Source organism: Mesoplodon densirostris, chromosome 3, assembly GCF_025265405.1.
Source record: "Mesoplodon densirostris isolate mMesDen1 chromosome 3, mMesDen1 primary haplotype, whole genome shotgun sequence".
Taxonomy (NCBI): domain Eukaryota; kingdom Metazoa; phylum Chordata; class Mammalia; order Artiodactyla; family Ziphiidae; genus Mesoplodon; species Mesoplodon densirostris.
In genome coordinates, this window is record NC_082663.1 from 52816869 (window position 1) to 52841989 (window position 25121).

Sequence of the window (25121 nt, forward strand, 5' to 3'; positions counted from 1 at the left end):
CACTGTTGTGGCCTCTCCCGTTGCGGAGCACAGGCTCCGGACGCGCAGGCCCAGCGGCCATGGCTCACGGGCCCAGCCGCTCCGCGGCATATGGGATCCTCCCAGACCGGGGCACGAACCCGTATCCCCTGCATCGGCAGGCGGACTCTCAACCACTGCGCCACCAGGGAGGCCCTCAATTAGGTCATTTTTAATACAGTATCCAGAGTTATGATCCTTTGAGTTCAAATCCCTTGAGATGAATTTATTAAGGAAACAGAACTTCCTTTCTGAAAAACATTGATTACATAACATGGCTATATTATAAATGAGTCCAGTATCAGGTCTTCTATTAACTAAAAGACTAATGTATATGTTATGTAACCCTACCCTAGCAAGAAAACCACCTTAGAATGGCTTGCTCCTGCTCTTTTGAAAACTGTCAAATGGGACCAGTGCCAGTTCAGAGAGGATTCAACTTAGGACTTTAAAAAACACAGTGAAGCACATAACATAATCATACTAGATTCCTTGAATTAAAAAATAAGAAGAAAACAGTCGTTTCATGACATTTAGAATGGGGTCAAGAAGGGAATAGTTGAAGACTCTGTAATGATTCAAATGTAGTTATCCTGGAGAAAAAAAATAGAAGGTTCTAAAAGCTTAGATGGCTTTGAGGGATGAGAAGAATAGGGAAATGATTCAGAAATCCATTCCCCTTGAGTACCCTTCCTCTGTGTAAGTAGTAAGCTTTCCACAAAATAGGCCAAATTTGTGGCTGAGTATATTTAGAAGATACTTACAGGCTAGTGAAATTTAATAGAATTGAAGGAACCGTAGATATTGGATTTGATTATATGTGAAAATCAGTTAAATAAAACTTCAGCATTTTTGGTTAGAAGTTGTATGGGACCTTGCTTGTTAGCTGAAATATGAAGGGCCTTATAGCTGAGGACATTCACTAAATCTTTTTTTTTTTAATTCTTCAGGATGAATTCCACTCACGGTTGCGTTTTAATCGGAGAGGACTGGTTGCCATGGCAAATGCTGGTCCTCATGATAATGGCAGTCAGTTTTTCTTTACACTGGGTCGAGCAGATGAGCTTAACAATAAGCACACCATCTTTGGAAAGGTTCGTGTCCAGTTATCTTAGGCTTCTATGATATATATGATCAACTTATCTAAGAGCTGCCTTCATAAAAATATTCCCTAGGGTATTTATTTATTATTTCTAAAAATGATGGAATACTGTATATTCCTGTTATAATAAGCTATGAGGAACCACCTGAATTTTTGTGTGTGTTTTTCAAACAAGTCATTGGTTTTAACTTTAAATTTTTCTGTTTTCTAAAATTGTATTAATGGTATTATTAACTATTATGTCACTCAGCTGATACTGTTTTAACATTTTTAGAAAGACACCTAGGTAATAACATTTAGTAGCTTAAAGTTTATTTTGTTAATGATGAATTCCCTTCAGTTTAAAGTGGAACTTGTGTTAACATTAAAACTTTTTTTTTTTAAATTTATTTATTTATTTATTTTTGGCTGCGTTGGGCGTTCACTGCTGCGCCTGGGCTTTCTCTAGTTGCGGCGAGCGGGGGCTACTCTTCGTTGCAGTGTGCGGGCTGCTCATTGCGGTGGCTTCTCTTGTTGTGGAGCACGGGCTCTAAGCACGCAGGCTTCAGTAGTTGTGGCTTGCGGGTTCTAGAGCACAGGCTCAGTAGTTGGGGCACGTAGGCTTAGTTGCTCCACGACATGTGGGATCTTCCTGGACCTGGGATCGAACCCATGTCCCCTGAATAGGCAAGTGGATTCTTAACCACTGCTCCACCAGGGAAGTCCCAACATTAAAACTTTTTACCTGAAATATTACTTTGAACAATACCTATTTAATCCGGCTTACTTTAACATCATATCAGAGATTATCATTTCCATAGAATTTTCAGTAGTTTTCTTTAAAAGGGATTCTGAAGATTTTTTTTTCTCATGCTCCTCCCTTTTCATAAATATTCCAATATTTTCCCAGATAGTTTTAAGTCTTAGGCGTGTTAGACATCACTAGTGCATGAGCTCCCTCTGCTGGTTCAATAAGAATGGTTTCCCCCTATCCTAGACAAAAGATGAAAAGGGAAAGAACACACTTAGCACAACTTGAAAACTGGTATTATTTTACAACTTTTGAGAAATGTTGAATAAGAGGAGTCATGCCAAAAACATGCAATACAGTATTGTTGCTTAATACTTAACAACGTGGATTAAGAAATATGCATTGACACATTTGAGCCACTCCAACACAGGTTGTCTGATGTTCACAGATTTTCCTTCCTATTATTTACAAAAAATAAGCATATAATAAAATGAGATTTATGTTGCCATTCTGCACCATTGTTTACAATTGATGTTATATAACTTACACATTAGAGACAAAGTATAGCCTCGTGGTTACAAGTCAGAATGGCCATCACTGTCAGCTGTATAACTTCTTTGAACTGCAATTTTCTTATCTGGAAAAGCAAGATAATGACAGTACCTACTTTTAGGATGTTTTGAGGATTAAATGAGATAATGCCTTTTTTAAAAATTCCATTTCTCTTTTATTTGATATAACTTGCAGGGCTTAGAAGTTATCTGGGTTATATTACTCTTTCGTATCCTTACTAAAAGTAAAACAAACCAACAGTGGAATCATTGGATGTTCTGTATAGGATTCCCTGAAATATGTATTTGGCCCACTCTAGCAGACACGGGCTGACCTCTAAAAACAATCAACTTTATCTCTTTGGAGAATGCCTTTAATAATGTCTGCAGAGCACTTACCACATTGTTATTGTTATTTGCTTGATCTACCCTATTCTAAAGTATAAATTTGTTTATAATGTTTGAACAAAAAGTAGTCATTCAGAAGGACGTTATTTGGCATTATATTTTTAATAAAAATTGACATTAAGTATATATTGGAAATTTCTCAAAAATCTTACTGAGGGATTAAACTTCATCAATGCCTTTTCCCCTTAGGATGATGTTGCTTTTTTACACTACTTAATGCATATACTCTTATGTAACAATATGAAATTCCCTTTCAATTATTTAAAAAATATTTTCAAAAGTCCTCCCTTATTTCAAAGAATGAATTTAATATTTTTCAATTAAATTTTCTTTTTTATTTGATAGATTACAGGGGATACAGTATATAACATGCTGCGACTGACAGAAGTAGACATTGATGATGAAGAAAGACCACGTAATCCACACAAAATAAAAAGTTGTGAGGTAGGAGCATGATTATTATGAGATACATTACTTAAATTATCACTTAAGAGAAATTGATTATTTGTATTGTTAAATTATCAGATGAAGTTAACATTACTACTTAGATTTTACCTCTGTAATTTAGTCACAGTTTCTGGTTAAGAATTTTTTTAATTGAAGATTTCGAATTCAAAGATGAAACTTCAGCTGGTAATCCAATGAGTGCAATACTCGACTCATAACGGAAAGCTGGATGAATTAGGTTTATTTAGCCCAGTGAAGTGATATCTTAGGTAATTTAAGAGTAATTCTTCATTGAGGAAGCAAGGACCTTAGAGCATTTGATTTGGAGTCAAAATACCTGAGTTTGTCTCTCTTACTATATATTATGTTTTCTTGAATATTTTTCCCTTTTGTAAGATAGGGATAAAATACCTTTTACTTAATAGCATATGGGATTACTGGGAGAATCCAGTGAGGCCATGTAAGTGGAAGTATATATCATTATGCTTGTAGTGGTTATGTGAGGAAAAATTATGGACACTAATGGCAACATAATTAAATATTGGTTTTAAGTTTTTGTGAAATTTTATAAAACTTAATCATTTTTCAAAATATTTCTTTCCATAGGTTTTGTTTAATCCTTTTGATGACATCATTCCAAGAGAAATAAAAAAGCCAAAAAAAGAGAAACCAGAGGAGGAAGTAAAGAAATTGAAACCCAGAGGCACAAAGTAATAATCAGAGTAGAAAGATTTTCTCCTCAGCTTGAAAAGCAACACTGATTCATTTAGTTCACTTTATTTCCTTTAGTAAGAATTGTTTAGTAGTGAGGGGGAGGTCAGTTTGGACCAAGAGGTACTATCTAAATTATATTGTGTGTGTGTTTTTCTAAATGTACATTTCTTATATTCAAATACAGTATATAATTTTAAAAACTTAAGGTAAATAAGTATTGTCTGAGATGTCCATATGAAATCTGTGTTAAAAAGTAGGTAAATATTTATGATCACTACAAGACTTATTTATGTAAACGAGTTATTGAGAAATTTTTTTTGTTTTTTACTTGTTTTCCCATTAATATATGCTCAGGATAAAGAGCTTGGAAAGTAAAGTATGAAGGATATAATGACCACATGGTTACATTATTTAACTTTTCACTCTTATTTTTTGGTGCTATTAAAATAATCTTATTATAAATATATTTAAACATAAAGCTGTTTCTGTATTCTGGATTATTTCCTAAGGATAGTTTTCTAAAAATAGAAATTTCTTCTTTTAATAAATTTCAGTAATTTGTGAACAATATTCTTTACATTATTAATTTTGTCTGTTTTATTAAAATAGATATCAGAGAGTTGGATTTCAACTTACCCTTTTACTGAACTGTAGCATCATATTAGGGATTTTATTGTACTTATAAGTGTTAGAGTCAGACAGTTTTAAGTATAATACTGCCTACCCCAGTTATAAGAAGCAAAGTTTATTAATCTTTCTGAGCTTCAGTTTCCCCATCTTTTAAAATGGAGATTTATAATACAACACCTGGTTATAATGAAGATTAAATGAGCAGGGGAATTTGAAAACACCCAATAGTGTAGGTATTCAATATATATTCATTTCTTTTCTTGATATCCTACAATGTAAGTAAGTTAAGTCGCTGTTATTAAACTGTCAAATATGAGCCAGACACTTTAATAAGCAGTTGATATCTTGTGGCAAAATAACTTCTTATACAGCTTTATATTTGATTTCCTTTTATTTTTAATTATTTATTTTAACTAATTTATTTCTGGGTGAAAGGTCACTGTCACTATATTCAGATATAATATTCCATAACTGTGATTTATCTTGACAACAAGCCCAAAAGTTGGATGTTTTTGTTTTTAATTCATAGCAAATATAATAGGGATGATGTGGTAGTTACTGATTATATCTAAGTTTTGAAATGAAATTCCTCTTTTGTGGCCAAATCTTTTATTTTTCCAATATTTGAAAGGAGAGTTTTAATAACTTAATATTTATCTTCCTTGTGATATATTAATTTGAAGGCTCAAAAAAGACAAACTTGATTTTTCTTCCCATGTACCATTTGGTTAGCTAAATTTATTGCTTTTTTTGACAATTTTGTTTAACTTACTAATTTTAAAATATTAAGATTGTTTTGGCAGACACTAGATAAATTGCTTCCCATTTGTAGTACTCTCAGAGCTATATGTTTATTAGTTTTTTAGAAATCCCCATTTTGCTCACCAGTTTTGATAAATATAAAACGCTTTAATTATTTCTGTCATGCTTGACTTAGTGTATTTAATGGTTCTATTGCTTTGAAAGTAGGATATTTATGTTTTGGTTTTTTTCTTCCTAAATTTTCTTTCTTTAATTCTTTTTTCCCTTTTTTTTCTTTATTTCTGATCAGAAATTTTAGTTTACTTTCATTTGGAGAGGAAGCTGAGGAAGAAGAGGAGGAAGTAAATCGAGTTAGTCAGGTAAAACTCTTAATTTGCTTTGTTCTGAATTATAAAAGTGATTAGGGTCTATATCTCACTCATTTTTTAATCTCCTGCTATACATAGCACAGCATGTTTCACATGGTACACATTCAGTAAGTGTTCATTGAACCAATTCATAAAATGATTTGTGGTCCGTAATATTTGCAACTTCTGAGATGATTTGAGATAGTTTTTTTTTTTTAATCTGACATTTTTAAAAATCAGTTACACCTAGAGTTAAAGAATGATTTAATTTTGTGATTCAGATTTTAATTATGCTTGGTTTAATTGGATTGCTAGATGATTTAGTAATTATCATTACTGTAATAAACAGTGATAGACCAAAGCTCATATTCATTTTAGCATCATTTACATGTATTTAATCGTTTCATTAATTCTCATCACAGCTCTTTAAGATAGAAATTATCACTCCCATTTTACCTATGAATAAGTTAAGGTATTAATAGGTTGTAATTTGCTCAAAGTCACATAATAAGTAGCTAGAGCTGGGAGTTAAACCTACATCTGTCTCACTATAAAATCCATGTCTCAAGATTATACATTGCCTCCTGTCCTTTATCCCACCAATGCTTGCCATAGGCCTTTAAGTATGGTTTTCCTCAATATCACTTTCATCACAGTACTCATTGCTGAAACACCTACAGTGCCCCACCATTGTTTAAAGCAGTGATTCTGACAAATATGCCCCAAGAAAATCATCTTCAAGGGTTTTTACTGCCCCAAATTTTCATATGTCTTTTTTCTTAAAAATTAGTGAACACTGAGACCTACAGGATAAGATTCAAAGTCTTTACTGTAGTATGTAATTAAAACTCTGTAACCTAGTACTACCTTACTTGCTTGATGTAGTCACCTATTTCTTAATGACACTTATAATAGCATCGACTTAAAAGCACATTATTTTTACCCTTGTCTTTACTTCTTTATCCACTTGCTTCCCTCATCATTGAGCCTGGTTTTGGTAGGCTAATATTGGGCATATAGTAAGCACTCTATTTATATCCCTTGCATTAAAACTGAATTAAAATGGACATGTATAAGAAATATTTAGTCTTTTTTTTTTTTTTTTTTTTTTGCTGTCTTCAGCATCCTTGATTGATCTATTTGATACCATGGATTCAGTTACCACATGTATACTAACATTCTGAACTCTAGTAGGAGACAAGACCAAATATTTCTTCTGGGCTCTTATCCCTCACTCTGAGTTGCCTTTAGGAAACATCTCTATTTTAGATATCAAAATTAAATCCATCTTTACATGAAAACCTCCTTTTCCTATTCCTTATCAACATCACCAATCACTCTGTCACCCTGGTATCTCAGAAGTCATCATCAGTACACTAGTCTTATATTATTCATGATTCAAATTTGTCCCTAATCAAAATGAAAGATTCACTATATGTCATGATCCTGCAGGTATATTTGTAAATGGAAAAAATCATGAATGTTAGATCTGGGAATTGCCAGGATTCCCTTTCACTGATGTTTTGTGAAGATGTCAAGTTTCCTTGCATATCCATGCCTTCCCCAGTGTCCCCCCCACCCCTTTTTTTCTTTTGCTTGGAGTGTGTGCTCTCCTTTATTAGGCTAATTTTTATTTTTCCTTTTAAAATTTACCTCCATTATTAACTCCTCACTACCTCTACCTCCCTCCCCAAGACAACTTTCACCCAGGCTGAGCCATCAAACACTTGTTATACTGCACTGTAATGAGTTTTTTCTTATCTGTGCTAAGTATTTTATGTAATCTCTATAACAACCATGTGGTATGGATGTTATTATTCCTGTTTTGTAAATGAAATCAATACTGAGATGTTAAGTTGCTTGCCTAAGACTGTGTAATTAGGAGGTTATGGAATCAGAATTTTGACCTCAGGTTTCTATAACTATTAAAGTGTCTAATGTGATTTTGAATGCTGCAAAAGCTGCCTCCTTCTAAAAGGCTGGCAAGAAATTTCACTGGTAGCACAGCATTCTGGGGTGGGGGGCAGCTCAATGCAGTCGGCCCACTGCCCTTCCCTAACTTCCGTAGGGTCTTGGATAGTACTAAGTTTAGCAGCCTTGTAGAGCAAATGTGGGCAAAAGGAATTTTTCTGTCAATCTTTTGTTGAAGTAAATTTCTGGCCTAAAATAACGTTTGTGGACAATTACTTTGAGATTGACTCTACTAGGAAATTAGTTTGAATTTTTTCTATTGGTAGCAACAGCATGTCTTAAATGTTTAAAGCATATCTTCCTCCTGCTGCTTACTTTTGCACAAAGTAAAAAAAGAAAAAAAAGTAATGTTTAACTTCTACTGAATTATAGTGAACTGGATACTCCAAAAGCAATTTGTGTTTGCTACAAGGTTGAAATGTGAAAGATACCACTGTAGATAGTTCTAGCTTGCTTTTTATGTTTGCTCTTAAACCTGTAAAACACTTTAAACAGTAGAAAGACCAAGTAAATTCTTTCCTCTTTGCCAAGAAAATTGCAACCCACAGTCCATTATCAAATAAGTAGGATAACTCTAGTATGGAGTTACATTTCTCTTGTCTGACTTTTTAATTGAGGGCACTCTGTGATAAAATTATCAAATGTTTGTTTCAGACTCTCAAATCTATATCTCTAGGCTGACTTACTTTTCTTTTCTCCAGCTGCCTACTAGACATCTCTATATTTAAATATCTCACTTGTTACCCAAGCTCTAGCCAAGGCTTAATTCATTATCTTTTCTTCCCAAACTTCTCCCTGTTCTGTGACTTCTCTTTCTAATTCCCTGGTATCAGTGCCCCCTAAAGAAGAATTTTAGATTTAGTTGACATTTTTCTTATTTTTTTCCTTGCACAACCAGTTAGTTGAACTGTTCTACCAATTTTTCATCCATGCGTATCTCAAATCTGTTTTTTCTTTTTAATTTATATTACTATTACCCTTGTTCTAGGCTTTATTATCTCTAGCCTGGGCTGCAGCCCTAGTCTACAGACTGGTCTCCCATCTCCCTTCTCTTTTTTCCCTTCCACTCATTACTATCAGAATAGTCTTCCTGAAGCCTGATTAAGATGTTATAGTTGCTTTCTGTTGACTATAGAAATAAGGCCAAATTCCTTGGCCTATTATTTCAAGCTTCTTCTTTCATGACTCCCCTTTGCCAACTCTGTCCTTTAGTCTAATGCTTCTTAAACTTCCTTAGTAATAAAAAAATCACTTGTAGTACTTTAAAAAAAATTAAATTAAACTTGTAGTACTTAAAAAAAAAATCTGAATCAAAATCTCCGAGGGAGAAACCTGAGAATCTGTACTTTTAATGAATTCACTGGAAATCTTATCTGGGAAATGTAGGAAACACTGTGTTAACAGATCTGAAATATTTGCTGTTCTACATATATGTCTTGTATTTTCCTTTTTGTGTGTCTTCGTTCATGTTCTTTCCCCTGCCTGAAGTGTTCTATCCCACTTCTGAATGTTGAAGTCATATTTATTTTCAACACCTAGAATACTATCTTTTCTAAGTGTCTTTTCCAGTTTTTCTTAATCTTTTCTTTTTCTGATCTAACGTCTACCTTTCTTGTGATACTTATATTTTGCTTTAAAAAACATTCTTTTTGCTTTATTACACAAGAAATGTATGACTGTGTTCTTGTTGTATAGGATTCAAACATTATACCCTTTTCTTTCTGCCTTATTTTGTAGGGTCCTAGGCTGTGAGCTCCTTCATGGTAAACTTTGTGTCATCTTTGAGTGGCAGTGTGTTGCAGTAGAAATAGCATGGATTTGGGATCATACAAACTCATATTGGCACTTCACTTTCTATAGATAGTCTGCGACCTTGAATAACTTAGTCTCTCTGAGTCTCCATTTTCCTTTGTAACATGGCAATAATATGTACCATTTACAGTTGTGAAATAAGGATATAGATAGCCCTTATTTTGATACGTCACGCAATCGAAAAATGGTTTCAAAAGTCAAATGTCTTAAACTGTATACTCTATGTTATAAATTGTATTTTATTCTCAGAGAACTAAAGAATATCAGTCACTAATATGATCATGACTATCACGCAGAAGCTGCTGCCCTCATACTCAAGTAGTCTAGAGGGCTAGTGAGAAACTTCACCAGTTCAGCTTCCTGAGGGAGGAAGCCATAAGCACAGCACTGCGGTGCCCTTCCTGAGCGCTCCCACAGGGTCCTGAATGGTAGCTTGAGCAGCCTTGGAGAGCATGGGTGTATATCTGTACATCGTGACCCACCAACAATCCACTCTCCACATGTGAGTGGGTCTTGAAGCACCATGCAGAATCTTTGGCCTACTGAATTTAGCTGTTTTGTGTGTTCATAAAATGGAGTCATGGGTAAGTTTAGCTTGAGAAAAGAGAGCAACAATAAGCAAAAATTGTTGAAATTTACTGGCTTCAAAGGACATTTCTCTAGAGGGCATGAGATAAATTCTAGAGAGAACAGAAATGGGAGTGCATTTTGTTTATTTTGCTTTTGTACTCTTCTTCAGACTATAGGCATCCTTCAAATACATTTTACCTTTTGGGTAAAATGAAACTTTGGCCAGAAAAGGGAAGGCTAGCCTGAGTATTAGAAAAATGTGACTGAATAATATATTTTTAAAAATTTAACCTTACTGTTTTTTAAGTGTAAATAACTAGAGCCAAAGTCAAGTCAGTGTCTTTCACAATGACTGAGAACAATTTGCAGTTTCAGTGGTTGCATGAAATTAAATATTTCTAGAGGGCTTGCAAATAATTGTTTCATTATTCATTTGCTTATCAAGTTTCTTTTTCCAGTGACTCCACAGTGTTAATCTTTATTCCAGAACCTAACATCACAAGTTAGTAATTGGTAAAGTCTGAATTGAGGCTTTACTTTATGTGGAAGTAGAAATAAGATAGAGTCCCCTCTGGTTTATGAATTATCAGCGTGGGATTACAGACACTGCTTCACCCCACTCATTATTCATGACAAGGTGCCTCTCTCCCATGGGTTAGCTTTCTTTTGTTATTTATTTCAGTATCTTTCTACTACCTGATAAAATCTCTTTTAGAATAATAGAATTTTATAGCTCAAAGGGATCTAGTCCAACTTCCTTTCTTTATAGATGAGGAAACTGAGACCCTGGTTAAGTGACTGGCCAGACTGACTTCATTTCCTTTTTGATAGGATTGCATGATAGGAGGATGCCATAATAACATATCTTGAGTTCAGGAAAGCACATTGTCAGAGTCTCTCATGATATTCTATGGACAACATGAGGAAATGTGATCTGGGAGATAGTACAGTCAGATGGATTTATAGCTGATTGAATACTTCTGCCCAAAGAGTGCTTTGTTGTCAACCTGTGCCTGATTATTTGAACTAATAAGTTAAAATGTAATAAGAGTATGTGTATATTCTGTACTTTAGTTTCATGAAGTCAGCTGAATAGGTGTAAAACTTAATAGCCTGTAAGCCCTAGTTGAATTACTAAGAATGAAGTCTCTGGAATAAGGAATTTAACATTCTTTGCATTTGGGGGGATCACATTTGCAGCATTTTGTTCAGTTCTGAACACATTTAAGAAGGATACTGGGGCTTCCCTGGTGGTGCAGTGGTTGGGAATCTGCCTGCCAATGCAGGGGACACGGGTTCGAGCCCTAGTCCGGGAGGATCCCACATGCTGCAGAGCGGCTAGGCCCGTGCACCACAACTACTGAGCCTGTGCTCTAGAGCCCACGAGCCACAACTACTGAAGCAGGCGCACCACAATGAAGAGTAGCCCCTGCTCTCTGCAACTAGAGAAAGCCTTCATGCAGCAACTAAGATCCAACACAGCCAAAAATAAATAAGTTAAAAAAAATAAATTTAAAAAAAAAAAAAAAAAAGAAGGATACTGACAAACTAGATGTATCCAGAGGAACAGAGGGTCATGAGGAGGATGGGGATGATGCCAAAAAACATCTTACTCGGGGAATGCTTAAGGACTGGATATACTTTGGTGAAGTAAAAACTAAGTGAAAATGTGATCCTAGGCTTCAAATATTTGAAAGGTTTTTATCTGGAAGATCCTCCCCTTCATATTTCTTTCTTAAATAACAGTTTCATTCAAATGTCTGTATTGGTTTAAAGTTCACCCCTGAATCTTTGTGTATGACTTAAATACAAATGTCAGAAAGTATTTTTCAAGTAAAAGCTACAATCAGACAAGTAGTTTTCTTGAGGCAAGTTAAATGGTAGGTCCAGTATAAAAGTATCTCAATAGCTAAATTTGAAAATAGTGATTAATTTGTGCCACATTCACATTGATACACAATAGTTCTCTTACTATAGTATATGTTAGCATTTTAACTTCAAATCCAAAGTTATAAAAAAGCTATTTTCTTACCCAGAAAAAGGTATACCAATAGACAAATGCATCACTTTTGAGAATAAAGAAGGTCTTTGTCTTATTCTCATTTATCCTGTGAAATTTAAGTTTTCTCAAAATTTGGGAGGTGGGTTGGGCCTGACTTGGAGAATGCTGCTAGGCCATTTGTACAGAGCTTGTCAGTGTTAAATAGTCCCTTTTAAAAAAAATTATTTTTTGGCTGCAGTGCATGGCTTCCAGGATCTTAGTTCCCTGACCAGGGATTGAACCCGCACCCTCAACAGTGAAAGCACAGAGTCCCAACCACTGGACTGCCAGGGAATTCCCTAGTCTATGTTATAAAATGTTTTTGCCCCATTAAATTGTATTAAACTTTGATTTGCTTATCTTTCTAGTTGCTTATATTTAATTTTTTAAAATGTTAATATATTTGTAATCGTTTCATATTTCTGCTGTAGCAAATTACCATAAATTTAGTGACTTGAAGCAAAACAAATTTAGTATCTTACAGTTCTGGAGGCCAGAAGTCCAAAACAGGTTTCACTGGACTAGATATCGAGGTGTTGGCAGGGCTGCCTTCCTTCTGGCGGCTCTGAGGAGAACCCATTCTCTTATTTTTCCAGTTTCTAGAGACTGCCTATATTCCTTGGCTTACGACTCCTTCATCTTCAAAGCCAGCAATAGCAGGTCAAGGCTTTCTTATCTTTCTTCATTCTGCACCTGACTCTCCTGCCTCTCTCTTTCTTATAAAGACTCTTGTGATTACCTTGGACCCACCCTGATAATCCAGGATAATCTCCTCATCTGAAAATTCTTAATTTATCCACAAAATCCCTTTTGCCAAGTCAAGGAACATACAGATTTTGAGGATCAGGAAGTGGACATCTTTAGGGGCTGTTACTCTGCCTACCAATTTATTTGTATCTAAACTAAACTGTATGGAATATTCCTGATAACAGCAATTGTTTGTAGTTCATTTTTAGTTCTAGAAAGTACAACTAGGATTAGTTGGATGGTTGAAAATTACACAGATTGTTTTTTTCTCCAGTTAGAGAGTGAGTTGTCCAATAATAGAAGCCATTTAAAAAGGGGTGACTTTCGTGTGTGTGTGTGTGACTATTAAGCTCCTTTCAGGTGTGGAGACACTGGTTGATAGTCAGCAGTAATGTCAAGGAGATTCCTGCATTGTGTGGAGACTAGATTAAGTGGCCTGTAAGATCTTTTTTTCCCCCCAAACTACTAAGTTTTCTGGTTCTGTGCTACAGGTCACAGAATGTAATAGGGTTCATGAGAGAGACAGTGTGTGTGTGTATATGTGTATATACACACACACATACACACACACACATATAGGAGAGGGGGAGAAGTAGAGATTAAGATTGATAGATTGCTTGAGTTTTAGGAATTGGCTCATATGTTTGTGGGGGCTGGCAAGTCTAAAATCTGTAGAGTAGGCCAGCAAGCTGGAGACTCAGGGTGGAGTGAATGTTACTCTTGAGTCCAAAATTTTCAGGCTGGAAAGTCAGGCATAATTTTTGTGTTACAGTGTTGAGGCCAAATTGCTTCTTGCTTGGGAAAGTCTTTGCTCTTAAGGCCTTCGACCGATTAGATGAGGCCCGCCTACATTTTGGTGGATAATCTGCTTTACTCAAAGTCTACTGATTTAAGTGCTAATCACATCTTTAAAAAACCTGTTTCATAGCAACATCTAGGCTGATGTTTGACCAAACAACTTGGGTACCATAGCATAAAATTAACCATCACACAGAGATAGTTAGAGGTTGAGACTCAGACCTTCCCACTTCTTGACCTGTGTTGTTCCTCTGTACCACTATGCCTCTTGCTTTCTTTCTTTCCATTTGTACTCTGTTTAGTTCCCACTGTTTCACTGCCTCTGTGTTCTTGGGTGTGAAGTGGCAGATAATATAATTTTCCCACATCCCCTTTGATGTTCATTTTCAGATTTGCTTACAGACAGTTTTGAATTTACTGTGGCGCTTCTTACATTGTGTTCCCTAAATATATTTAGTATTTTGTTCATCCCTACACTCTTTAATGAGCCAGCTGCTTTTATGTAATTTTTTCAAAAATTGTTTAAAAATATATTAGGTGTTTCTTCTTCCTCTAAAATTATTGTTACCTGATGGTATAAATAACAACCTTAAAATAGGCCATTCAGAAAGAGTAGGCATGAAAGAGAAATATCTGAATTCATTTTTATCCTCTTTGAGACTATCCCCAATTTCTACAGCTCTTCCACAATTTGTTTCCTCTGCCTGCAGGATTCAAAGTCTACTGTAGTAGGAAGGGACATCTGAAAAATGGCTTTTGATCATATATTTCTATGTTAATTTAAAACAATTAAAATTTGAAATGGTAATGATTATTCAGATTAATTAGTTTTCTTCTATTGTACAGTCTTATTTAAAGTTAATGCAAGACAAGTTTCTTTTTTTCCCTTTAAGCTGGTTTAAGTTTTGGGAGATAAACAAGAACACATTTTTTTAATGTTAATTAAACTAACAATTGTAAACTAACATTTACAAGTAAATGAAATAGTAGAGCTTGTTAATGGACCGAGAGCCTGGAGACCTGAATTCTAATCTTACTCCTGTTATTTATTAGTGCAGCTCTCATTTTCTGATATGTTACTAAGAGGCTGGTCAAGAGGGTCTGAGGCCAACTCTGGCTGTAATGTCTTTGACTGTGACTCCCATGAGGGAGGCACATGGGGAGAATTAATAAGGGACTATTTCTTAGAATAGATGAAAATAAACATTGATGGCTGAAGACACAAGAGGAAGAAATATTAGGAAGGAAAGCATGAAAAAAAGATATTCAAGTTTTATTCTAGTTGAGGTCATTTTATATTCACTTGTACACTTTTGTACATATCTCGTTTAGTTCTCTTGTATGAAGTAAGCAAGGCTGCTATTATTATTTCCATTTTGTAAGCAGAATTTCTGAGGTCAGATGAGGTCATTCTCTTTCCTCAAATGGTACACGTTTTGGACTAAAACCCATAGAATTACTGAATACTAGATTTTAAAACTCATTTGGTCCAACTCTTATCTTCTTTTCCTGTGTTTTTTCTACTATACCATCTTCTGGTTTTTGAACAGTTTTAATTGTTAGACAAACATCAAGTAATTCTTTGATGTTTTGTCTTTTTATTACTCCTTGGTTTGTGTAAGGTTATGGAATTAGAAATATATTTTAATTGCATAATTCAGATTCTACAACTTTTTAAAATTACAGATAATAGTATCTTTAGATTAACTGTTTGAGAAAAGTTTTTGTTTTGCCTTTTGAAACTAGACTATAAGCATGTTTAAACTGATTAAGTCTTGAAAATGTGGAGTACTCCATGTTAATACAGAAATTTAAAAATCCATTATTTTCATCATGGAAATAAATTTCAGAAAGTATACATCTGCCTCAAAGTAAAGCCTGTCAAATTTAGAAGTCTGTTCCCAGAGCTGTTAAACAGTCAAGAATGGGGCTAAAGAGAAAGAGGTATTTTTACCTCCCTGTATCTGACATTTAAAAATTTTAGTTAACACATTTTGTGATGAATTTTTCAAAATAAAATGTTCCTTCAAAATAGAAAGAAATTTTTGTTTTCTTCCTGTCAACTCTAACTTCATACTCTTCACTCTTATGTGATTAGTTGGGGATGGTGAGCAGCTTTCCACCTCGAGATACAAGGTATAAATTTGAAGTTTTCATACCTTGTGGTGGAGAAGTCTGTAGGATAGTCTGCAGCTCTGAAACAAGGCCAGTTGTTCTGGGTTCATAGGGGCCTCTAGGAAAAGAAAAATGGATTTATTATATCATTGTGAGACAGACCAGTATTTAAATCCTAGATCCTATACCACTAGCTTTGTGACCTTTAGTAAATTGCTAATCTCTCTAAGTCTTTATTTTCCCTCTGTAAAATGGGGCTAATAATGCCCACCTTATTTACTTTCATTTGGGGACAGGAGGAATTGAAAGATGGGAATATTGTACTGTAGCACAGTGCCTGACACAAAGTATATATTTAATAAATTAGAATAATAGTAGTAGTAGTGTTTTTAATAGTTCTACTTCTTATATCTTACTATGTCTTGTTTCCCTACTAAAATATAAATTTATTGAGAACATGAACTTTGAAATTAAAGTATTTAATAAATATTAGGTCATTGATGAATATTGTCATACATGAAAGGCTCTTTTACATATGTTAAATAGCACCTTGTAAGTGCTCTCATCTGGTTGCTTGGGTACATTTTTAAAGTGATTCTGTGCAGTATAGACAGTATATTTGAAGAATAGTAGTGTGTGTTTATTTCAAATTACTTTTGTGATCTATCTTCTAAGTTTTAATATATCGGTCAAAAATTAATTAGTGGTAAATCACAATGAGGGTTTAGTGTTTGGAAATAGTAATCAATAAACTTATTTTTAAGGATATATCACTTTTTGAAAGAAAGATATTTCTAAAATATTTTTAGTCAATGGGAGAATAAGATTGCTATTTATAAAGCTTTTGTTTATACTCAAATTTTCAGGAACATATATATTTTGCTAACCACATTATATCAGTACTAGATTTTTACGTAAATGTGTTAACTTGTCCTTTTGGAAGACTATTTTTTCTCCACTCATGATTATATCATACATTCCTTTCTAGAGCATGAAGGGAAAAAGCAAAAGTAGTCATGACTTGCTTAAGGATGATCCACATCTCAGCTCTGTTCCAGCTGTTGAAAGGTTAGCATGGTGCTAGTGTGACCCTAAGTTCTTATTGTCTGGCTCAGATCATTTTCTTGCTTCCTTTGTAGTAAACAGTCAGTTCTCATAAGGCAAATTTTGTCAACCCAACCAAAAAACTAAAGCATTTTGATAATGGGGGTAGTAGAGCTACTAGCATAATGGAGAGAATCACTGTAGTCACATTCACTCTCCTTGCTATCTATCAACCTCTGCTGAACTAATTAAATTTAAAATTCGCTGTTAAACTTTTAAATCTTGGGATAGTTTGAATACTAGGAAACTGTCTGCTTTAACAATTTAATGTTTAATTGAAAATTTCTTTGCTAACTTTTTCCTTGCATAATTTTTGTCTCAGAATCATGAGTAAGCAAATCAGATTTGAAGGGTTTTGTGAAGAAGTCACCACATTTTGGGCCAATTCACTGAGTATTATTCCTTACATATTTCAGGAGTTCTCAGAAAAATTTTGTTGCTTCTCTTTGATAAGGGAAGATGTCTTACTGTTAAATATAATTGCACATGATTCACTGGGCCAGTGTCTCAAAAGGGGACTAAAATACTATTGTACTCACTATTGTAGCTCATTTTTTAGAATTCCATATTAAAACAATCTTTTCTTAATATCCTTTTATTTGAAGGATTTGGCTTCTTCAGCCTGAATACGTCAAGCCAATAGAAGAAATTGTTGTCTCCAGCCTTTTGTTCATGAAAATAACACTATTGGTTGTTTGCTTTTTAAAAAAAAATTCTAGTGAATTTGTATTTGTGCTAATGGAGCATACCTTTTATTCTATGTATAAAAACAACTTCCCTTTAGAATGTTTCTATTTGCTCTACAATGCCATTCTGAAATTCCTGTGTTGAAGTGTTTTTGAACTATTAATCCCAGCAAAATATTCTAAATTTTTGTATAATTGAATAATTTTGTTATTTTCATTTTGAAGCTAAAATTTTTTTTCCTTATTTTTTTTGTAGTGAAAAAGGGGATGCAGCAGGAGATTCAGATGATGTGAGTATTAATTTTAGTATAAATATAGTTGAACGATTTATAGAAAATTCAAAATCTTTACAAATGATTAAATTATTTTTCCTAAAAGGTAATATGTATTACCTTTTATAATTATATATGAAAATTTTGAAAAAAATTGGAAAGATTTGAAAAATATGTATTTTGATATTGGAATTTTCCTTCATAGTATGTGTGTGTCTCCTTACAAAATCAGAATCTTACATATGAATTTCTAGCCTGTTTTTTCTCTCTGTCACATAACATAACATGAATACTCAAAATTTAGATGTCATTGATTTTATTTTGTTATGATAAAAGTTTAAATGTTGATGCATGATATCCTACATGATGTATGGGAAATACTTGGATACCAGTCATTTATGGTAGTTTCCTTCTTCATACACACATTTTGGAAGATTCTCTCTCTCAAGACTGTAGTGACCTTTCTTCATTACTTGTACTGGCTATTAAAGCTGATAAAACAGAAGGCAGAGTTTCCTTTATGTATGAGAGATCAAGTTTTTCAAGTCATTCGTTTACCACTTTATATAAACACCCATTGATCTGTGTGTTGTACAGAAGGAAGTACATAACTGTCCATGCAAGAACACAGCTTCATCTATTACCATAGTCAAAAGAGAGGATTCTCTCTGACTATATATTATAAAGAAATGATGGCTATCTAACCTGGTCAAGAAAACCTTCCAGGAAGAGATGATGCTGTGTTGTGTCTTATAGGAGAATTAGGAGTTAACTAGATCAAAAAAGGAACTGGTGAAGGGTGGGATTCCTCAGAGAACAGCATATGCTAACACATGGTAACAAGGAGAGAGTATACCTTATTTAGGAAGTACAAGCTAAGATTAAAGTTTGAGAAGGAACCTGCCTTGTGAGGAGCAGGGAAGAAGAGTGTTAAAGGTAGAGGGAACTACATGTACAGAAGGCTCTGAGGTAGGAGAGTTTGATGTGTTCCAGGAGCTGAAAGCAAACCAGTGTGACCAGAGCGTCATGACAGGAGGGAGAGTGGGTGAGGTTGGAGTGGGAGGAAGAAGCCAAATATTACAGAGCTTCCTGGGCTATGGGGAGAAGTTTGAATTTCATCCTCAAAGTAATGAGAAACAGCTGAAGGATATTAGTTAAAAGGAAGAGTATATGGTCAACTTTGCATTTTAGGAAGATCACTGTTGGCAATATTAGAGAGGACAAATTAGAAGAAATAGGCTGGAGTCAAGGAGATCTGTTGGGAAACTATGCCAGGAGGAGAGCTCGATAGAAGACCACAGGTGTGAGATGGGAGAGAGACAGATTTGAAAGAGGTCTAAGAGGTGACTGATTCCATACTATGAGGTGAGGGAGAAGGAGGAGTCTAGGACAACCACAGGGTTTCTGATTTGTGCAACTTGTTAGATGGGTACAAAAGATAGGTGGGGAGGGCTTCCCTGGTGGCGCAGTGGTTGAGAGTCCGCCTGCCGATGCAGGGGATACGGGTTCATGCCCCAGTCCGGGAAGATCCCACATGCCATGGAGCGGCTGGGCCCGTGAGCCATGGTCGCTGAGCCTGCGCATCCGGAGCCTGTGCTCCGCCACGGGAGAGGCCACAACAGTGAGAGGCCCGCGTACCGCAAAAAAAAAAAAAAAAAAAAGATAGGTGGGGAGAACAATGACAAATAATGTGCTTAATAATGTGCATTTTGAGATTCAGATAACTTGGAGAAATCTGTGTGACATTAATATGGATCTGGAAGATAGGCTCAAGGCCTAATGTAAAATTATGTTCTTATGGTCTTGAGGGAGTGAGGTCATCTAAGGACACTGTATGGTTTTTAATCTGTTTTGTGTCCCAAGATCCTTTGCAATCACTAAGACTGCAGACCTTCTTCCCAGGAAATATATTACATCCACAAACAAAATTTTATGAATTTGCAGGGCTTTTTTTTTTTTTTTATATCTCCTGAGGACCAAGCATGGAAGACCTAGGTCAGTGGTTATCAAGTTTTAAGGCTAAAGAATTTCTTAAACATCTCATTGAAAACACCCACAATTTCCATCCCTAGAGATCTGGTTCAGTAATACTGAGATGAGGGCTAGGATTTTACATTTTGAGAGCCAATCCATGTTTTATGGCCTGAGGACTAGACTTTGAGAACCACTGCTCTAAGGTCCACAAGCCTCAAGTTAAGAATCCTGCCTCATCATGACTCACCTGGTTAGAGAATCACAAGAGAAAAAGATCCACTTGGGTAGTTTCTTCCTTCTCCTTCTCTACCCTCTTCCCTCCCTCTCTCTCCACCTTTCTCCCTCCATTGCTCGCTCTCTTGATGCTGGGAGCTATTCTGGAAGTTGAAGATTTAACAATAAGCAAAACAATCCAGAATTTTAGTTCTAATGGACTCCTTCCTCTGATTATAGGAGAGAGACAATAATCACATAAATAATTAAAATGTATAGTATGAGTGATAAATGCTTTGAGGAAAAATAAAATAGGGGAGGGGAATAGAGAGTACTGGAGGTGGGTGGGCGGCTCTGCCATTTTATTCGGGGGATCAAGAAAAGTGTCACCAAAAGGGTGGCATTTGAGCAGAGACCTGAAGGAGATGAAAGAGTCAGCAATGCAGATACATGGAATAGGAGAGTTTCAGGCTGGAGAGAAGAGCAACTCCAAAGTTGGCTAGTGTTGCTGGCCTGGAGTTGTAGGAGATTATGTCAGGGAGGTCCAGATTGTGTGGGGTTTGAGTGAGTTGGGAATCCACTGGAGGGTTTTGAGCTGAGGAGTGATTGCTATGACTTAGATTGTAAGAAGAAATATCGGTTTCTCTACCTCCACCTCTTTTACTTGCATTAATCCCTGGGTGAGGTCAGTATGCTGGCCAACTGCCTCCAAAAGCCACATTTCCTACTGGGAAGGAATAGGAATGTAGATAGACAATATCCTGGGTGATCCAGAGGGAGCATAGTCTGCTGTGCAGAGGAGCTGGGTGTGGATCGAGCAACAACCCTTACTGGGCTATACAGTACTTAAATAGCCAGCCTAGAGCAGATCCCAGGGGGTATTCCTGCCTGTAGCAGATTCTTCAAGCCCTCACTAGTTCAAAACAAAACGAAACAAAAAATAAACCTGGTCTAAAATGCAACAAGGAGAGTTTGAGATGGACCTCTGGAAATGAAAGAAGAAAATGGAATGCCCAGCAAATACTCCATTTCAATTTTTACAGGATGGAGAATATGGAAGTGCAGAGCATGACGAATATGTTGATGGTGATGAGAAGGACCTGATAAGAGAAAGAATTGCAAAAAAGTTAAAAAAGGGCACAAGTGCAAATGTTAAGACAGCTGGGGAGAGTGAAGTGGAGAAGAAATCAGTTAGCCGCAGGTGAGTCAAGCGTTGTGCTTCTAAGTATCAGAGTTCTGTTTTTGCTTTTGTTTTTGTTTTTTAATTAATTTTTGTTAGAGTATAGTTGCTTTACAATGTTGTGTTAGTTTCTGCTGTACACCAAAGTGAATCAGCCATACATATACATATATCTCCTCTTTTGGATTTCCTTCCCATCTAGGGAAGTATCAGAGTTTTTGTCATTTTATACTTAATTTTAAATTAAGATTGAGCCCTTTATTCAACTTACTTTCTAAAATACTATTTTCATAATGTTTGATATATATACCAGTCATGCTAAATTAGCCCATTCAGAGGCCTAAAAGAAAATAGACCAATTTTATTTACAGCAATGGTCATGTGAGTCAAATTCCAGTTCATTTCTCTCTGATCTCTTCTTTAAAAGCCTCTAAATTGTTTTTATATTTGGGACAAACAATATATTAGCTAGATGTGGAAGGTTGTGTTTGTTTAAAACCAACAAAAGCAGTAAAGCAACTGTATGGAACAAAAAGAGACATCCTCAGGTTTGAGTAAAATTTGTCTAAACTGTTTAAGAAATGTATGGGCCTGAAAACCCTCTTAAATGTCTTTTCAAGTTTGATTTATACTGTCTATCCCCCCTAATCTTAGTGATATCATAAAAGAAATTTCAGCAAATGTCTGAAATCATTAGTGCTTTCAGTCAGTTATACCAGCTTCACTATAGTTTGTGTCATGTTAATTTTTTGTTAAAAAAAACAGAAAAACTTCTAAGAGTCTTAAAAAATTGTAATGTGGTAAAAAAGGATAATTATATTTCAAGGAAAATCACTGCTCAGTCTAAGTTGAATTATAATGGGTATACCTGCCAGCCAGATAGGATGTCAGTGTGAAATCATTATCTATTAAAAAAATCAGTGCTCTTGGTATATATAAGCTGTTCATCTGTATGTGCTTGAAGTACTCCATTATCCTTCAGTCATTTTCTGATTCAAGCAGTAGGATCAGGGACTAGACTAGCCTCCCAGCCTTTTCGGCAAGGAGCCATTCACAGTAGGATTTTACTGAAAATTTGTGGCATTGCTTCTATTTGTAAAGAAACATCTGGAATCTGTTAAAGCTGCTTATCACTTTGGATAGTAAACCTACAAGCAGGTTTCTTGAGTACTTAATATTTATATTGGGGAATGATATTTAACAATATAATTTTCAACAAATTTACATAGAGTAGATTATTTCCCTAATTGTTCTATTGAAAAGTACTTAGGGGTTCAAGAGGAAAAAATCCAAAGCTCTTCTTACCTTCTCTCCTCTCTTTTCTTTCATTGTACTTATTCTGATTTCTTAAGGATTTCTGTCCCTTGCCTCCCTCCTTTTCTAAACGCATCAGTCTCACTCTTTCTTATCCAGTCCACTTTCTGTAAGCCTATACCTTGACTACTGAATGCTGCTGAGCAGAATCACACAGCCGTGGACAAGTCCAGCCTCAGCTGTGCCTCCAGTGCTTCCCTTCAACCTCAGGTTCACTCTCTCTCGTTAGGTCACCTGGCTTCCTGTTCTGTGAAACAAGAGTAACTTCTTCAACTCTTATTCTTTTCACTTTTCACTGTACCTATTCAGACCAATTCTTATCTCCCTCTCTTCTGCTTTATTTTTATTTATTTATTTTTTTTTTTGCTGTACGCGGGCCTCTCACTGCTGTGGCCTCTCCCGTTGCGGAGCACAGGCTCCGGACACACAGGCTCCGCGGCCATGGCTCGCGGGCCCAGCCGCTCCGCGGCATGTGGGATCTTCCGGGATCGGGGCACGAACCCGTGTCCCCTGCATCGGCAGGCGGACTCTCAACCACTGCGCCACCAGGGAAGCCCCCTCTCTTCTGCTTTAAAGGGAGGAATCCCTCTACCCGTTCAAAATGATTCCATCCTCTTTGCTTTGTCTTTAGTTTTCTCTCTTCACTCATTCCTTTCCTGCAGCTTGTGGATAGACTTAAGCCTCTGCCAGCATTCGAGAGTGAAAACAAAAACACCACTTCATTATTTCCTGTCCCCACCACCTTAGTTCCCATTTATTTTTAAATACACATCATTTAGCTTTTCCCTCATCACTGCCCTGAAACTACTCTCCCTAAGGCCATGTACTTGACAAATCTAATGGCTACTTTCCAGTTTTTGTTTTTCCTGGTGTCTCTGCTGTGGAATTTGGCATTTTTTGCCTTCTCCCTCTTGAAAACCATCTTCCTCAAGAACCTGCTACTTAAATTGTGACCTGTGGACCAATAGCATTAGTATCTCTTGGAATCTTTTTAGAAATGCCAAGTCTCAGACCCCACCTCACACTTTCGGAATCAGAATCTGTGTTTTAATAGGATCCTCAGGTGACTTGTACATTAAAGTTTGAGAAGCACTTCTCTAGAATACTAATTTTTACCACCAGTGCCACTGGACTAGTTCAAGTTTGTATCATCTTAGCTCCAAGGTCAGCAACTTCTGACTCCCCAGGGTATTCCCATAGCACCTTTTTCATACTTCAGTGATATTATGACATCTGGTTATACATTTTTTTCTTCCTTGTGTACTCTTATACTGTAATTTTCTTAAAGGCAGAGATTGTGTCCATTTACCTGTGGTCAAACATCATAGGTACTCAGATGTTTATATAAATGAATGAACAAAAAAAAAGAGTGAATCCTTCTTTGACAAATCACTTTCTCCTCCAGGTCTTATAAGTAACTTGCTTGTATGTATCACATGAGATTTATTGCTTTGCCTACTATCCGTTGCCTATAATGAGCTCCTTCAGAGACTGTCTTACGTCCTCCGAGTCTTGTATAATAAGCATGTGGTAATTGGTCATTAAAGTTTGTGTAATGAGTGGGCGAATAAATGAATGAATACATTTCTGATTCATTAGAAGAATGGTTTTCACTCCTGACTCCACATTAGATTCACTGGAGAAATGTTGAAAAGAAAAAATACTGATGCCCAGCTCCCAATCCCAAAGATTCTGAATCATTTGGTCTGCAGTGAAGCCTGGGCACATGCATTTTTACTTTTTAACTTTCTGTATAGTTATCTATATCTGTATAGATATAGTCTGTATACTTACAGACTATATCTGTATGAACTATATTTCATAATGCACATATAATAAATACACAGGTTGCTGAATTTTTACAAGCCAAATACATCCCTATACCCATCACCCAGATCAAGAAACAGAAAATTGCCATTACCCACAAGTCTCCCTCTTGCCCTACTCTGGTTATTTCTCCCCTCCTCCCCTGATAGTAACCAGTTTTCTAACTTCCAAGAACATAACATTAATTTAGGGCAATAATACTTTGTAAAATCTCTCCAGATATTCTAATGTGCAGCTAAGGGTTAAGAACCCCAACCCCCACCAAACACTTGCTCTCTTGATTACTTCTGAGGCACAGAATAATGTAAAGGTAGATTTTAAAAATTGTAGGGTCACCTCAGGTCTTTTTTGTAGTCTAACAGAGATAAGACATTTATATCAGTTGAACTCAGTTTAATCTCTGAAAAAGGTGAGAGGGTCAGTATAATGAGAAGTCATTTTAGAAGCAACAAAATGATATTTGAGTTTTCCTAATGTTTTTCAAGATGTGTGCTGGTAAAGATTCAAATCAGTGTCTCTCAATGTTTTCCATATATTTGAGTCACCTTACAAGCCCCACCCCTGATCAAGTCGATCAGAATTTTTCGACCATGAGAAGTTTTAAAAAGCACGGGTTATTCTAATGGGCACTCAAGGTTAACTGAAAGGCGGTAGTTACAGCCTCTTTGGAAGGTCCTGTTTTAAAACTTACTCTAAAGAATCTTTTCTTTGCCTGCAGGTGGAGCTCACCTGCTGCAAGTTAATCATATAAACCAAATTGAGTCGTCTGCCCTACTTGTTTTTAGCAT

The 25121-nt window shown here is 35.7% G+C and overlaps 1 protein-coding gene across 2 annotated transcripts in view; it reads left to right on the plus strand.

Annotated features, from left to right (window-relative positions):
* Positions 1 to 25121, plus strand: part of CWC27 (CWC27 spliceosome associated cyclophilin) — a 240632-nt gene that overhangs the window by 21563 nt on the left and 193948 nt on the right. For both annotated transcript variants that reach the window (XM_060092935.1, XM_060092936.1), the window contains exons 5-11: positions 969 to 1112; positions 3155 to 3253; positions 3863 to 3966; positions 5652 to 5721; positions 16752 to 16831; positions 17810 to 17843; positions 21056 to 21213. In XM_060092935.1, the coding sequence (XP_059948918.1) occupies positions 969 to 1112; positions 3155 to 3253; positions 3863 to 3966; positions 5652 to 5721; positions 16752 to 16831; positions 17810 to 17843; positions 21056 to 21213 (689 nt within the window). The remainder of the gene's footprint in view (positions 1 to 968; positions 1113 to 3154; positions 3254 to 3862; positions 3967 to 5651; positions 5722 to 16751; positions 16832 to 17809; positions 17844 to 21055; positions 21214 to 25121) is intronic.